Raw genomic sequence first — 17103 nt, forward strand, 5'->3', positions numbered from 1 at the left:
TTCCTTCCCCGGGACGGGCACGGCACTGACAGGCTTCCTAGTGGTGTCAAGTCTTGCAGGAGTTTTAAACCCTAAACCCGCAGTTTGGGGTGCATGCCCCAGCCCCGRGGAGGGAGAGCCAGAGCCTGCCCAGGACTGAGGGCAGCAGGGGGAGGAGTGGCAGCAGAGGGAGCTGAGGACAGACTCATGGTCCCTATGAGGGGGTGACTGGGAAGTTGGAGCCAGGCAGACTTGTGGAAGAACTGGGAGTAATGGGCATAAAGCGTAGAGAAGAGAGGTTGAGGCAGTGATGAAGGAAAAGTGTTCCCTTGCTGTGGAGCAGGCACCCACAGAGGTGCATCTTGGGGGTTTATGAGACCAGCCTGGATAAAGTTCCAAGTAACCAGGGCTGAGCTCAGAGCAGACCCAGCTTTGAGCAGGAGGTCAGACCAGAGGTCTCCTGTGGTTTCTGCCCACCTGGGTTTTGCTATGTATTAGGTGAGAGCCATGATTAGCACTGGAAAGGTAAGTTCCCAAAACTGGTGGTTGCAGAGCGTAACTTGGAAGCACCAAACTTAACCTGGGTGGGTATAGAAATGTTAGATAAATAGTAAAGAAATGTAATAATTAAAAAGTACAACCAGGCCACCTTTTCTGAACTCTTTTCTTTAGCCCATTCTGCGATAGGTGAACAATTGGCATTAGCATAGAGAGGTCTTGGCTTTCTGTCTGCAAAAGGAAGCAGGACTGACTTCACTGCAGGTGGGGAATGAAGATCCTCAGCCCTAACCCAAAACATCTTAGTAGCAGCTAGCCATCACACATCAGTGTGTACACACTGTATCTGCTCACAGGAGGAGCTGGGCTCTGCAGCTGAGCCCTTCTCTTTGCCTTGACAGARTCCAACTCTGTGCAGGGGATGGAGACTCCTTCCCAGCCTCCTGTCACCTCCTTTAGTGTCTCTCTTTCAGTCAGTACTTGGCTGCCCATTGGTGTTTTGTCCTTATCCTGAGGCTTTTCAGGCTCATCTCCCAGCTTCCTTATTCTGAATTTTGCTGGTAGGCAGTGCTGTTTTCTGGATTAGGCTGTGTGCATCCTGGGCTTGCTGTTTGGGCATTGGGTACTTTTGCCAGAGCTTGGGAACCACCTTGTGCAAAGAGGCTTTTTTTTCAGTAAGTCAGTTTCTCCCCTTCTCATCTGTTGTGGGAACTTGTTTGGCTGGAAAAGATAGGGCAGAGTGATGTGTGAAGAGAGAAGAAGACATGAGGGCTCACACCTTTGCTGTGTGGGCAGACTTGATGTTGTTGGAGCTATAGAAGGATTTCTGTGGATGTAAATGCCTCTTCTGTAGTGTCTGGGTCATGGAGAGAGGGGGAGAATGGGGCATCATGGGCAGATGTCTTGGAAAGAACAGTGAGAAGCAGCTGCTCCCTATGCCARGCTTCTGAGGAGTTGCCATGGTGGCCCTGAAGATGGAGCAGGAAGCAGTAGGAGGGGCAGGAACTGCTTCCATCTTCATGCAGGGCGGTTTGAGTCTGGCCCCATCCCCAGTGCAGCAACTACTGACCCTCTTTTTACGTGCCACACTCATATGCCAGAATAGTCTCATCTCTCTGAAAGAGATGGAGGCAAACCCAAGCCACCAGAATAGGGAGATGGTGAGTGATGGGGTAGGGAACGAGGAAGAAGGATCCACCATGGCTAAGCCCTGCTGGAGGGACAGACTGGACCTGTCCTGCAGAGTGGATGTGAGACTGCTTGTCTGGTGCTGCTGTGCCTAAATGCACATGGTACAAGTTCCTGTTTCCTCCTTGTGCTGTAGTGAAACAACTCAGCTCTCTTTTTTCCTCCCCATGCCTTCTCCTCTGAGGCTGGATTATATCCCTGACCTACCCTGGTTGCTTCTGCACGTCTCTTCTCCCTTTTCCACTCAATGGCTCTCTTTTTTCTTTGTCAGTCTGTTTGCTCCTCATATATTTTAGGAATTTTTTATTTATCTTTCCTTTCCTGCTATTTTTGCTTTGCCCGCTGCTACACTGCTATTCTTCTGTGACCCGATCTGGCTGTTTACACCCTCTCTTACAGATGTCTGCATTGTTCCAGTCTTGCTCTGCTATTTCTGTCTCATTGGGAACCTGTACGTTCATGGCTTCTGCAGGCATGGTTTGCTGCTTTTTCTCAAAAATTCTCACTATTTAAGGGGTACAGGAAGGTCTTGTTTTCTCTCCTATGCTTCTCTGGGGGGCATGGATTGCATTCTTTCTGAACCTGTGGGTGTGGAGTCCCTTGACCAGCAGTGGGGCCCTGGATTAGTTCATATCACTCCATTATACTACATTAGTTCCATTATACTACATTAGTTCACATCACAAACTGCAGTGTTTGAAAAGCTATTCAGGTTTTCTCCATGGTCACTTGTTGGAGCCAGCTGTTACTCACAGCCACCAGTGGTCACCTAAACAATGTTGGTGAAAGCAGCCTTTTGTTGAGGTGACATCTCAGCTGCTGCCTCTGCAGAGCWCCTGGGCTGGATCACAGCCGAGCTTTCATGGCAGGTCCCGTGCTGTGCTCCCTGTGCTGCCCCAGAGCAACCAGCTCTCTTTGGCTTTGGGAGGCAGTGCCTGGCTGTGAGAGTGAGCCTGGGCTGTGGGGAGGATGAGGRACTCACCTGCTGGGTGAGGCTGTGCTGGAACGTGCCCTTGCTTCATGTCTGAGGGGCCGTGATAAGAAGGAGCTGTTGGAGGAAGGCCCATCCTGGTCTTTTTTTCTTCCTGGGAAGAAGGGAGCCATGGGCCAAGCTGGGACTCAGCTGAGATCTGTTGTTTGTCCACTGCCTGCTTAAAGAGGAGACAGTGGTGTTTAGACTTTCCAGCTGGGAAAGCGCTTTGAAGAATTCCTTGAGGAAAAACTATTGCGTTTAGATGGTTATTTCCAGTCTTTGGGGTTTACAGTCTATAGGTTGTGACTCTGGGACTCCCTTTATCTTTTTGGACCCATTCTTGAAGAGACACAGCTCTGTGGTGCTGAGGAGGGATGTGCTCATGGGGACAACTGCCTGGCTTTGCGAGTTYCTTTTCTAGCCTTGGCTCAGAGTCCAAGACCAGAATTCCCCCATGAGAGAGAAGAAAACAATGCAACCCACAGCGCTAATGTGCTAAAGAGACTTGTCTGACTGCTACCAACTTCAGCTGGCTGGGAGGAGGAAGAGAAGAGGGTGATTTTGAAAAAAACTATCTATTTTATATCTTTGCCTAGACAGATGTGGCCAGTTTGACATCTGGGTCACTGACTGTTCCTGTAGAAGAGTCTGGAAGTCTTTTCTGAGATGCTCATATGCCTGTATGGTTTGCTCCAGACTTWGGGGAGTCCTCAAACTAGCCTTTTTGGTGCTAGATCTGTGCTCTCTTTCTCTGTGGAAATTCCAGTCATATTTAGGGGAGTTACAAACTTTGCACAAACAGTCTCCCTCCTGCTGCTCGCATTCCACAGGACATTCTTGGCAACCAGTCAGGTCGCTGAATTAACCCAGAGGCAAGTGAGGGTMCAGGGCCCTGTGTGGGCAGGGCCACGGCTGAGGCAGCAGTTTCTCTCACCTGAGGAGGTGTTTGCACTGTGCTGGAGTGTGGGGCAGGGTGTGTCCAGTGGGTTGTGTTCAGTGGGTTATACCCATTGGGTCATGTCCAGTGGGTTGTGTCCATCACAGAGAGCGGGGTTAGATGGGATACTGAGAAGGAATTGTTCCCTGTGAGGGTGGGGAGGSCCTGGCACTGGCTGCCCAGAGTAGCTGTGGCTGCCCCTGGCAGTGTCCAAGGCCGGGTTGGGCAGGGCTTGGAGCAGCCTGGGACAGTGGAAGGTGTCCCTGCCCATGGCAGAGGGTGGAATGAGATGATCTTTAAAGTCCTTTCCAATCCAGACCATTCTGGGGTTCTGTGATTGTAATATTCAGCCTGCTGGAGTTTGGTACCATCCTTTTCAACATGAAAGAGAAGCTTATGTGCAAGAACATCTCCAGGGTACCCATAACTGGCTTGCAGAGGTTGAAGGGGAACTGAGTTTTATGGTTGCCCATGAAAATTCACCTGGGAGCATGTAGCAGCTGAGCTTTGCTCTGCCTGCTCACTGCTGCTCTTTCTTACAGTGCTYTGCCTCTTCCGACCAGCCTAGGGCAGAATTCAGGCTGCTCTGGCAAATGTTAATATGACACTTGCCTCATTTCACCTTAGCAATGGCCTTTCAATACCAAAATACCAAATGTGAACAGATACAGTAGGTTGTGCTCCCAGTCCATAGTAGGTCTAAGCCCTTTGCCTGACTGAGCCTCAGATCACTTCCCAGAGCAGTTTGGAATTCTGTGGGCAGGCAGGAAGCAGCAGGACAGAAAGAAAGTGATTTGCCAGAGGCAACCAATGGGTGAGTGGCAGTGGAATAAAGTGCAGGTCCCTGGGCTTGTAACCCAGTCCCTGAGTGCTGGGCACAGCCCTTGGATTGCAGTTCTGTGCCCTGGGAAAGAAAYCAGAAACAAATGCACAGGCAAATGGGCAGGGAAGTGTTGCTAAAAGCTGAAGGTATCTCAAAGTCCAGCTGGTGCATTAACTTCARGGATGTCTGGTTCGTGACCTGGGACTTTGTGAGTGATCCTCTTCCCAGGGGAAAGTCCTAATTCTAGGGGAGCAATGCTGAAATTTATGGAGGAGAGTCCTACCAGTCTTGGGTTCTCTAAATAAAGTGCTGTTAAAAGTGGGAAGAATCAAGGTGAGATTTTGGGAGCCTTGATCTCCAGTGTGTCAGTCAGGCTGGCTGTCAGGACAGCTTGCTGACAGCGGGGTTTGCTCTGTGATTTTTCCCTGGTGACACCTTTTCTAAGGACTRTCATCACAAGCAAGTTGCAGTTTAAAGCAGGCTGTGCTCCTAGGCAGTACTGTGGCACCAGCCAGGGGGATGGGGAGGAAAACARTATGGAAAACCAGCTCCATTACAATAATCTGGCTCTACTGCACTGCTTGTTTCCATTCCTGGGGTGTTGCAGTTTGTTACTATGGCAATTCAGTGACATTTGCTGGAGGCTGGAAGACCACTAATGATTGTTTGCTGGTAGATCCCATCTCCTGCTCCTGTGTACATGCAGTTCTGTTCAAGAGGCACAGCTGGATTTTGTGCTGTTCCTTAAAAGCAGATCGTAGTGTTCAGCCTGCCAGCAGGTTAATCCTGCACAGCTCTCTGGTGACCTCCACATTTTGGGAGATGCTTGAGAGCCCAGTGCACAAATCCTGTCTGTAAGCCCAGACCATCCGTGATATTCTCTCATGCCTTAAATCCTGGCATAAACAAGCCGCTGTCAGAGAACATTAATGCTCACTATGACCAGCTCCACAGGCTGGAAACTTYCTGGGCCACATTCCCCAAAATCCCAGCTGATCCCAAGTAACACAGCCTGTTTCTTCTTTGTGTCTCTTGGCCTTTCTGTTGTTGGCCTTTTYCTTGTTAGCAGGTAGTTTTTGAAAATCCCAAATACCATCTCACAGGTGTTATATATCCAGGTGTTCCAGACCACCCTCAGGCTGCAGAAGCAAAGTGTGGTCATTGGGATTTGTCAGACAATGTCACCTCCACACAGCCTGATGAGCAGCTCAGGAGCAAATCCCAAGGAAGGCAGGGATGCACAGCACCTGCTGCATTATCACAGGTTTAAAAATAACTGCATTTAAGGATAAATACAATGTGAGAGGTGCCAAAATCTTCAGAACAGTGACTTTTGAAACTTTATTATGAATATATATATTAAATACAAATACATCTTGAGTTTACTTTCTTCTTCTCTATTTCTAGTTGCTCATACTTGCTTATTGTGTGTACCTGGGTACTGGGGAAAGGCAGGACATTTGGTGGGAGGGGGTCAGTAATGTTCACTGGGTCTGACAATGTTGYAGGCAGCAAACAGAACATTTTCCTTTCCAGTTTCTCAGCCAGATGTACTCAAATCCATCACCTGRGCAGAGGTGTACATCCATGTGTGTCTCCATTGCAGTTGCAGCAAGGAAAAAAGGAAAATAGCATTATTTTTTTTTCCAAAATGGAATACACAGTAAACATTTCAGAACCCCATAAATAAAAATGATTGATCTGATCTTTTAAAAACATATTTCCCTTTAGGCTCTGACTAAGCGTGAGAAAGTTCAGCCTGAGAAGGAATTTATTTGGAAAAGCAGTGAAAGGTTAGAAACTGGGATGTGGGCTGGAATATGCCTTGCAAATGTTAACTGTGGAGGCACAGTGCTAACGCCTTGCATGTGCAAAAACATTTGGAGGGTTGTGAATTTAAACCATGAAATTAATATAGTAAAAATTAAAGTTTTCTTGCCCACACCTTACTCATACAGGATATGGTGTTTGTAATGTTCTGACAGAGATGGGAAGATGTGGAGGTGGTTTGCTGATTTCAGTTTATGATTAAGGAAGCATCTCTGATTCTTGATTAATTTAAATGTTCAGATTTGCAACCTTAAGGTTTCCTTAAAGTAAACTTAACTTTTGATTTCTTCTACTCTTCTGGGGCCAAACCCAGGCTTTTTCAGAGCCAAGCCTAGGAAGCCACATTGTTGTGATTACTGATACCTTACCCAATGAAAAGTGTGATGTGAATGCTGTGTATGTGCACACCCACGGGCAGCCACCATGGTGAACCATGAATCATTTACAACTGCCTGATTCATTTTCCCCGTGCTCTTATTTAATAATTCTCCTGCTCCTTGGGGAGAGCTGTAAAAATGGATTTTATTTTCCTAATGTGTTTGCATTTTAAGTAGGTAAAGTCTCTTTAGATTCCCATTTGCCAAACAAGGAGATGAATATGTTCATCTTCACATGTAAATGACCAATGGGCTGAGACCAAGAATGATAAATTTCAGTGCAGGAGRAAGAATAAAGAAAATAAGAAACTTWGTTTAGGGACTTACAGCATGAATAAATTTTGAGTTTAAAACTCAAGATATTGGAGATATTTTCCCAAGATAAATAAATGGGGACAGTTAGACTGGATATCAGGGAAAGGTTCTTCTGTCCCCAGAGGGTGCTGGCACTGCCCAGGCTCCCCAGGGAATGGTCCCGGCCCCGAGGCTGCCAGAGCTCCAGGAGCGTTTGGACAGCGCTGCCAGGGATGGACAGGGTGGGGTTGTTGGGGGGTCTGTGCAGGGCCAGGGACAAGGGATTGGACTTGTAATTCCTATAGGTCCCTTGTAATGCAGAATGTTCTGTAATTCTGTGATCTGTCCTYTCTCTCAGGGGGTGAAATTGGGAGCAGTTCCTGGCTATCTGGTGTGTTGCTGTACAAGTCCTAAAGATGTGCTCGGGAAYAGGACACACACTGCAGGCTTTGATGCTCCTGCAAATCCTGCATTTCCATAGCTCTGGAGTGTCTTTCTGGGTAGTTTTAATCAAAGAGTTTAGAAGAGGAGGCTTTCTAGTTTTCTATAATTCTGTGATCTTCAGATGATCTTATACAGAAAATTGCTAGTATGCAATTCTTTCTCAGATGATGCTCAAATAGAGAAAATTACCAAAATCTGGATGTTACTACTTGGAAACAAATCTGTTACAGAGTTCCTAGGCAGGAAAATGATGGAGAAATATACCCATTTCAATGAAAAGAGGGTAAAAATTTTAGCAATCACAGACTGTTCTGGTGATCCCTCAGTTTGTCTTGAAGATGCCAGGAGACTTTTAGTGAAGGCAGAAATCCATCCCTGGTGTATCCAGTGAGGAATGCACTTTCCATCTTCCAACCTGGGTTAGAATTTAGCAACGGAAAATGTGTACAACAGCAGTACCAGTGATTATTCCAAATTCTTCTTTCAGCCTGACCTTTTTCTGTTCAGTTGCTTGTTGGCATCTCAGCAATGTTGAACCTGAATAGAAAACAAACCCAAACACYTTCAGWATTYTGAGTATTTAAATTTTCAGTAGTTTCACTCCTAAGGATTTTATAATCAGGAAAGGCAGAGGAATACAAGGATCAGCTTCCTGACTCCTTTTTCTTTCAGCCTAAGCAGAAGGGTTGGTGTTCTTGATTATTCAGGTGGTTGTTGAGAGGGGGGTCCTGCTTCCCCCTGGCTTAATTTAATTTCATTTTGTTTGTTAAGAAGTTTTATGGAGTCGAGATCTCTTCTACAATGCTGCTCAGTCATTTAACTTCTTCTTTCCGCTTTAGAAATGATAATCCATGTGAATTCCCTTCTGGAAATCACAGTAAGGACAGAATTTTTAGTTGTGGACAAATAAATAGGAAAAAGTCAGGATGAAATTTGCTTTTCTTTTATGAAACTCTCAGTGCTACATCATTTAAGCCAACCACTTGTGAGATAGATAAGTGCTGTCTTCCCAGCCAAACCCTTCTGATTCCAGAAGGGGGTTTAAAAGAAAATGACCTTTACTGTGTGCTATGTAGAGCTCCATGTGTGGGCTGAATGAAGTTTTTCACTTGAGAAGGGACTTCAGATCCTTATTGATATAAAAGATAAYTCTTCCCTCATTTTCAGGTTATGTAAGTGCAAGTACACCAATTTTTTTAACTGCGCAAAATGCGGTAGTTCATTGTCRAATTGCTGTGAGTAGCACCTTAGGATTCTCATTAGACCATTCTTTGTCTTACTCTTATTTACATCTTGAATTTACAAAAAAATAATTTAACCCTGCCCCGAAGTGACACCAGAATGAGGCAGGATGAGACAGGATCTGCTCATGTTGTACRTTGTCTGGTGTTTCTGAATTTTGTCATGGATCCTCAATATCCTGGTTCATGATGCTGATTTGGGGGATAATTGTAAAACACTAATGTTTTTGCTTTAAATTGCTGATATTTGCTGTCTCTTTGGATTCAATTTGAGCGTACTTTAAATTGAGGGAGAAGGAAATTCATTGATGTGTAACATCCTGAGAATGCCTGGGAAGTCTTTTGTCTCTCAACATCCAATGAGTAGTGTCCAAAATACCTTTTGCCCAAAATGTTTTTAGAAAAAAATGGTTTGTAACCACCAGACTATTCTGAACAAGGGTTCTTTCTCTCAGCAATTGAATCAGAGTATTCCCTTCTGCAGGGAAATTCTTGGTAGTCTGGCATCAAGTTTCCAGACCTAGTGGGATTCCATCCAGCCTGGATGGTGTGCATGGAAATCTCCATTGTTATACATTCAGCTGACACATGGTTTTCAGTAAAGTATCACAGAATTTATAGATTTCTCTGGCTACCAACTTGAATGCTTAAAAATTTCTGTGAGGTGAAATCAGCCCTGTAGCTCCTGACTGCATCTGCAGCAGCCCTTAGGAGTTGGAATGGCTCTGGAATACTTCATGGAGATCCAATACTTCATGGAGAGCCAAGCACAAGCCTGTGGCTCAATACCCTCTCACCTGTCATTTAGCCCCTTGCCAGCTGGAAGGTGAGCYAACACCTTGCACTAATTTTTGTGCCATTTCAGGGGATTTGACCCCTCTGTGTGAAGATTTGGGATTATTCCTGCCTTGGCAGTTTGCATCCCAAGGGACTGCCCTATGTGAAGCATGGGAAGCACTGTGTTAAGTCAGTGTATTCCTCAATGTCTCCTGTGTCTCCTGTGTTCCTGACAGAGGCCAAATATTTATGGGGAGGAAGTAAATTATTGAGAAATGAGTGACCTTGGAATAGTTTGCCCACAKGGAAATTTTTTTCTTTACCTCCCCTTAGGATCTGGCTTGTGCTTTTGTGTGTGAGAGTTTCTGTCCTTTCCAGAATTCTGAATTTTATTATTATTTAATCCTTASTAATGTAACTCTGGGTACTTTAATCCTCTTAAGGGTTTGCCGCTGACTTTGGCCTCAGTCCTGCTCCCTTTTCAAGGAATTTTGCCATTAGACACCTTTAAGTTGAGTGCTGATGTAAACTGACCTGATTTTACTGGCAACACTGTCCCTGGCTCTAAAATGCAGTTGCAAAGRTGTAACCTGTGTGCAGGGGACAGTTGCAGTGGGGAGGAGAGGCAGGTCTGGGTCCTGTCTGCAGCCCTGATTCTGCCTCTTCTCACTGCCCATCTGGAAGAATCCTCAAAAGATGCCAAAGGCTCAGGTCAAAGGAATTGTCCGTGAGCCTGCGCGGGGAACGTCCTGCCAGCTTAGGAAGCCATAAATGTGTTCCTTTCCATCTAGGTGCCCCTCTGGCTGCGGAAAGGGAGAAGAAGCCTCTCTCCAGAGCTGTCTTTGTGCTGCCCTGGGTGGAATCCACAGAAACAAGTGAGGGTCCCAGATGTTTTGTTTTTTTTTCCTTGATGTATTGTAAGGAAGTAGCTGCAATCTGGATCTTCTGGGGAGGCTGCTCAGGTAGTGTGTGCCGTGGACACAGCTTGGAAAGGTGTTTCTCAGTGGGAAGAATGCAGCATGTTCCTCAGAAAATGCCATCCTCTCCTGTTTCTTTGCATCAGGTGGATAGTGACWGGCTCTTCCTGAAGAGTGTTGGTGTTACTCATGGTTCTTTTCAGTGAGGCAGATATCCAAGGAGAGGTGATGTTTTTTCCAGATACTGCCACACAGCCATTCCCCAGCACCAACCCTCTGGATTTGTCACCAGCATGACTCCGAAAGACTTGAGCATCTGCCAGCAGATTTTCAGGAAACAGTTAAGGCATGTGAGACTGAGGATCAGAGCATGTCATGGWCTGTCCTGTGATCCACTGGCTGAGGCTGGAGGGATGATGCTGACCCTTCATGGTCACTTAAGCTTCACTCMAAAAGCCTTTTTTGGGGCAGAAGCATCACAGCCTCAAATAGAGAGCTGACATAATTGTGTTACAACTGTAAGAAATCCAGCCCCTGCCCTTTCACAGCTGGACTTTATGTTTGGGAAACCTTGTTTGCCAAGGGGAATGAGGAATGTGGAATTATCTCAGAGTGCATGTGATACTACCAGCCTGATGTTGGTTACTTCTTTTGCCATTCCCAAACTTCCTGGTGCAAAGGAGCCACCCTGACCATGGAGCAGGACTAGCAGTGATGTCCAGACTGCCTGCTTCTAATTATCCTGCTTTTATCTTGCTTGGGAYCTGCAGCACTTCTGGATGTTAGGAATAATTCAGCAGACTGTTGTTTACATTCAGTTTTGCCCTTCCACATGTGGAGGCTGTCCCTGCTAGACAGCTTTTCCTGCAGTGCTCTGCAAGAGTGGATCAATAGGAGTCAAGGATATCTGCAGTGTGCCAGTTGCTGTGAGAGCTCCTCCATCAAGTACCTTTTGTGACTTTTGAAATCTCAGTGTGAATGCTGGGCCAGGTGAAAATTGTTCTTCACCTTGGATAAGTCCTTGAGGAGCTCCTGCAGTTGCTGTGACGAGAGCCCATCGTTTGAAACCCTTCATAGGYTGTGCTGTCAGCATTGCAAGGATGGCAGCTGGATGTGACTGTTTCCAGTCTGGGTCTCTGGGATGCTGYGTAGAGCTCTCAGAGCCCAGTGGAAATCAGTTTGTACACAGCTTTTGTGGTATTCCTGTGCTTAGGAGGGTGGGATAAGTGTATTTTTAGCTATGTATTAAGTGATACAGAGCTTCTGACATTTCAACGCATTTCTGATTGCTCTTGTTCCCTTTCTGGGTTTCCAAAGCAAAATCCACTGAGGCCAAGGGCTCAAAGGAAATAAGTGTCTTGTTCTGGCTGCTACTGCAGGGCATGTGTTCTCTGCCCTCTCTTTCCTGCCAAAATGAAATATGTGCTTCCTTCTCTGTGGAATATTTGATTCAAACCRACAAAAATTCTTCAAATCTTGCATGCAGGATCTGGGAAGAGAGCTGAGCTCAGCCACAGGGCAGGGGCTTCAGCAGGTGTGAGTGAGTGCTGGACACACCACAGGAGCCAGCTGGTAGCAGCCCTTGGAGATGGGCAGAGATTTTCTCTCTATTACTGGGGTCCACTTGCAAGCAGAGGAGTCACAACTGCTTCCAGGTTCCATGGAGTTATTTCTTATGATACTTGAAAAAACTGCCCATTTGCCATCTCAGCATGTGGGTCCTTTCTAGCTTAGGAGCTGCCTTGTAATGAGGCTGTGCCTTGCATTTTCTATTGGTGAGATGTTCTATTTTGGCCTGTGCATTAAAGTTTAATTGTGAGCTGACTAAATAAGTACAGCTGGTACTCATTAGACCTCTCTCTGGAATCCCTGCTCCCTTTGGAAAGGCTCCTGAGCATGAAGGAGAATGATACTTGCTGGAGTTTGGGATTTGACCAGATATCTTTGGAGCATTTTGAAGGTCTGTGTTTGCAGCAGGGCGATTGCTCAGCTTGCAGCAAGGATGTGAATGGTGGTAAGGGACAGCACTGAACCCATGTGCTGGTGGGCTAAGCTGTGTCTTTCCCTGCCCTAATAGTGCCAGTTGGTGTTGTTGTGCTTTGGAGGGAGCCTTAATGTCTCCCTGAAGACAGCAGAGAGTTTGAACCTGAGCAAACTTGCTCAGGTAGTCTTAATTTGGCTCTGTCTGGATCCATGTCTCCAGAGATTTAGGGATGGTTTCAGTGTGGGTTTGCAGCCACACCTGAGCACTTGGAGTCCCTTGCATCTCTGCCCATGGCAAGCTGAGTTGCTACATGTGTTGTTTATGGTGCCCCAGCTGTATACCCTAGGGTAGGAGTTATAACCCAGAGCAGGAAAACTGCACTGCAACAGGTTCCCTGTGGTCACAGCCTGGCAGAGCTCAAGAAGTGTTTGGACAATGCTCTGAGATTGTTGTGGTGTCTGATCCTTGTGGGTCTCTTCCTACCCAGGAGATTCTGTCACTCTAAGTAGTACTGCAGGACTAGTTCTGCTCAGGGAGTTTCTGGCTAAGTAAGCAGTTGGTGCTGGGGTCAGGCTGRAAGTATTTAAAGGCTGACAGCAAAGATGGCTTTATTGGGTAAGGAGGAGGAGTCTGGCACTTRGGAGCAGTCTGAAGAGGGACTGTTGTTCAGAGAGGTAAAGCTTGGCTGCACATGAGCAGCTCTTGGAACTTTGTGAATTCTCTATAAACTCCTGTCTCTGAGKCTGGGCACTGTTTGCTGGGTGTTCTCTCCTAGAGTCCAGGAGGAGATCAGTGCCAAGCTGGACCAGCTGGAAATATTTCTTAATTCTCTGTAATCTCTGAGGATGCTTCTGCCTGCCAGAAGACAGTCCCGTAACAACATGAGCAAAGCCCTATTCTCTTGGACTGTGCTGTTACACGTGTTCCCATGTTCCCATTTTCCCTGCACTGCCCAGAGCAGAAGTGCTCACACCCAGCATGGGCTGTGCTGGGGACAATGAGAGCCCCCCTGTGCTACAGGGACCACAACTAGCCAGTGCCTGGCCCTGTCAAATGGTGTGTTAGTTTCCTTCTGTTCTAACACTCCTTATTTACTGAGCTCTTTTCTTCCAAAGGAAGGCTATAATAGTTTTTGTCCTCCAAATGTGAAAGTGCCTGGTCTTTGGGACTCCTTTGAAGAGTTAATTTTCCTTCAGTTGGTCCTGCATGGCTCATTGCCCTTCAAAAAGGAGGTTGATTCCTTGGTTTGGGGACACCCAGCAAGCTGGGATTGATGACTGATGCCATGTTAAGAGTTTTCTCTGCTACTTGACTTGCTAATTGACTGTGCTAATTGACTGGGGGTGTTTTGCAACAGCTACAAAGATACTCAGCAGCAATCATTAGATCCTCTTCATTGTGGGAAAGGGTCCAGGAGTAGAGGGAGACCCTCAGCACCATTGTGTGACCACAGAAGGAGCCTGCACAAGATAACAGAACACACACAGTTAAATGTGACTCACCAGTGCCTCTCCCACTGGAATGTTCTCGCAGGTGTCTTCTGCTGCTGCTCCTCCTCCTCTCCCTTGAGCCATGCAATGTCTGTTCAACAAGTCCCTTTCACCCCTCCTGTCCAGCCTAGACTTCTAAAATCCCCTTAACTCTATTTTAGCATTGCTGTGCTCTGATTAAGACACAAATATTTTTTACTCACAGAGGTAAAGTTCCAGTGCCCAGCATTTGGCATTAGATTTGGCATTTTTCTCTGCTAGATCCCCATAGCTTCTACAGTCATTCTGCTAAGCAGAATAAAGGGCCACAATGATTATTTAGTGCTGAACCCTATGTCCTGCTGGACTGAGTGGTGAACCCAAGTGAGTGATTAGTCTTTACCAATATATCCTAGCTTAAAATACAGAGTAATTTTAAAAGTAAGGTGATGGAGAAGTAAAAGAAAAGCTTACTTAATGTGCACACTGATGCATTTGAACACAGCATGGAAGAGGTAAAAACAAGGCTTTAACTTTGCCCATAGTGGGGAAACATGGATAGAGCTCCACTGCTGCAGGGGAGCTTTGTGAATGGCAGGTTCTCTGTGGGGCTGTGGTAGCTGCTTCCTCCACTCCTTGCTCCTGCTGGGGAGGAAAGCATGTTGGTTTTATGATCCATGGCTGTACAAACTGATGTGTTTTGTTTGCGAAGGGCTCGTATCCACCCACACTTGTTTATTATGGGCTCATAATACCAACCCATGGGCTGCTGTGGCTGTCTAATAGGTTGGGTGACTACCCAGGGAAGTCAGTGTGTACCCCACAGGGTGTGTCAGGCAGCAGAGGGGGGAAACACCACACCAAGCTGACCAGGGAAATCCTCCTTGTATACTGATGTGATATCTGAACTAAAGACAGCAATCCATATTCAGAAAAAAACAGATTCATAAACATCTGGAGCTGTTTTCCATCTATCCACAGCTGTGGTGAAGGGGTTGGTTGTTGCTGGGATGAAGTGATGGGGTGCAAGGAACATGTTTGAAACCAAGCTTCATCAGTCCTCCGTTCATTGAGCACCTTACTGTCCCGTATGATTTAGATGCTTGGTTCTCCTAGTTTTGTTGGTTCTAAAAGGATCCTGAGTGCAGATAGGAATAACTAAACTGCAGCAGTGAGAGTCAAGTGTGTGCTCACATCCAGTCCGTGTTAGAGTTGGCATATTAAAGCTTTGGTTTGTAACAGCTCATACATTGACTCTATGTTTAGTTCTGCYACTTTGTTCCCATTCTGACTCAGTACCTGCTTACTGAGCCCTGAACTTCCAAAGGAGATGTCAGCAGGGCCTGCTGCCCTGCATGCTCATTGCTGGGAGGTGTGTGGAGTCTGCTCTGGAGAGTAGAGCTGTCTGAAGAGGAAATCAGAATATGCCCCAGGTCACATAGTGTGGGGCACAGGGRGACAGTGTGAGGCAATGGTTGTCTGTGTGCCTTAGAGATCTGACAGAGCACGTGGGATGTGTCAGTGCATGGGGGGGTCTGATTGAGCAGTTGCAGTGCTTGCCTTTCACCTCAGAGTTTCTAAAGTGTCCTCTTTTCTTCTTCCTACAGACAATTTTAGGTACACGTGTGACATTTGTGGGAAAAAATATAAATACTATAGCTGCTTCCAAGAGCACAGAGACCTACATGCTGTGGATGGTGAGTAACGTTTTGACATTCAGACCCCTGAACTAGGCTGAAAAGTCTTTGGGGAAACAAACTGTGGTTCTGCAGGAGCACGTGGCCTGTGATGTGCAGGACATAGCACAACATGGCTCGCCTGTCTGTGCCGTGGAGGCACAGTCTACAGGCACTGCTGGAAGGAACTTGCTGTGCTTGATTTTCTCTGTGTCATCAAAACAACACCYTGTGCTGGGACCTGGGGACCTTGCAGTTCTGTCTGCAGTGAGGTGTGTGGTTAGGATGGAGATCCTGGGACTGAGTGYCTCAAGGTAAATGGTCAGCCTGATTATTTGCTGGGAAGGAGTTGRTTGCTTTTTGGTTTCTGAATTTATAGGTTTGTTCCCAACATACTTTTCTATGAAATATTTCAGATTTCAGAGTTGGGAAATGTTGTTTCATTCTTGTTAATTGGTAGTGAACTAATGAAGTTGTCAGTGGCCCTCAAAGGCTAATTTTTCCTCTGTGACTGTAGATGTGGCCTAGGCTGGTGACACCCGGACAGAAACAGATATCCACTGCCAGAAGCAGTGTTTCTTTTTTCTGCATTGGGGCAAATGGAGTATCAACATACTGGCTTGCCCCCTGCATACTGAACAGCTAAAACTGTTCACTTCAGTGCCTATGTATGCTTCAGACCCTCCTGGTGTATGCTGCAAGCCTGTCAGTACTGCTCCTCACTTGGCCAAGGAAAATTCTAGGTAGAGGCTGCTTGGAGAACAGTAAATTTTGAATGGCTGGGCTGTCTCAGAAAAGCAAGGTCTTTTTCATAATACATGGTTGTCCAAAAGAATGGCTGTATTTACCTGGAAGGTGTGGACATCTGGACATGCTCTAAGGACAGCCAGTGTTCTCCTGCAGAGCACCACYGCCAACTCCTGCAGAGCACCACTGCCAACTCCCCTCCCCGCTCCTGGGGGAGCCAGAAGGAAATTAGTGGCACTGACAGTCACTTTGAGGGGAACATGGCTGCTTCGGTCAGCAATGCCTCAAGGAACTCTGCCGAGGGACACAAGAGGGCTTGGAAACTGCTCCTTGTGTGTGCAAGGACTGTCCCAGGTCCTCTCTGTGTGTGTTCCAGCACACACAGGGGTGAGGCAGCTGTGCACCTGAACTTCACCCAGGGCCGTGTCAGGGTGAGAACAAAGGCCTTGAGCATCTGTGTGTATTAGGGCTGGGCATGCTCAGCTAGGTCCTGTAAGGATGCTGCTGGGAAGAGGAGGGACTGGGGCACAAAGCCTGGTTTGTTCAGWGGGGCTGAAATATGCTGAAGCAGTATGTGAAATGCAGGAGGAAAACAAGACCATTTAAGAGGATTTAATTTCTGTTTTGTTTCTTCCCCTCCTTCTTCTATTCTGTGTTAGTTTTTAGTGTGGAAGGGGCCCCAGAAAACCGGGCAGGTAAGCCGAGCTCCTTTGTGTCCTTTATTTCACAAACCTTTTCAAGCATTCAGTAGTTCAGACACAGCAGGTTGATTCTGAACTTGTAAGAGTCAAAGGAGTTTTGTCAGGGATTGCAGTGTGACAGGGAGCATCCTCTCTCCCTCCCCRGTGTCTACAGCCAGTAGGTTGATGCCCAGCCCTAGCAGATACCAGGCTTTTGTTGCATATACAGTTGGTCAGGCTTCAGAAAATCAACAAAGCAGGTGTTTCAT

General features: G+C 46.6%; 1 protein-coding gene across 15 annotated transcripts in view; it reads left to right on the top strand.

Annotated features, from left to right (window-relative positions):
• Positions 1 to 17103, top strand: part of ZNF618 (zinc finger protein 618) — a 115999-nt gene that overhangs the window by 60449 nt on the left and 38447 nt on the right. For 9 of the 15 annotated variants that reach the window (XM_057379798.1, XM_057379805.1, XM_057379808.1 and 6 more), the window contains 3 exons: positions 10153 to 10236; positions 15339 to 15428; positions 16814 to 16849. In XM_057379798.1, the coding sequence (XP_057235781.1) occupies positions 10153 to 10236; positions 15339 to 15428; positions 16814 to 16849 (210 nt within the window). The remainder of the gene's footprint in view (positions 1 to 10152; positions 10237 to 15338; positions 15429 to 16813; positions 16850 to 17103) is intronic. The other 6 variants (XM_057379807.1, XM_057379812.1, XM_057379814.1 and 3 more) reach the window with 2 other exon arrangements.

Source organism: Malurus melanocephalus, unplaced genomic scaffold, assembly GCF_030028575.1.
Source record: "Malurus melanocephalus ecotype Western Australia unplaced genomic scaffold, MMel_1.1 scaffold_424, whole genome shotgun sequence".
In the NCBI taxonomy this organism is placed as follows: Eukaryota; Metazoa; Chordata; class Aves; order Passeriformes; family Maluridae; genus Malurus; species Malurus melanocephalus.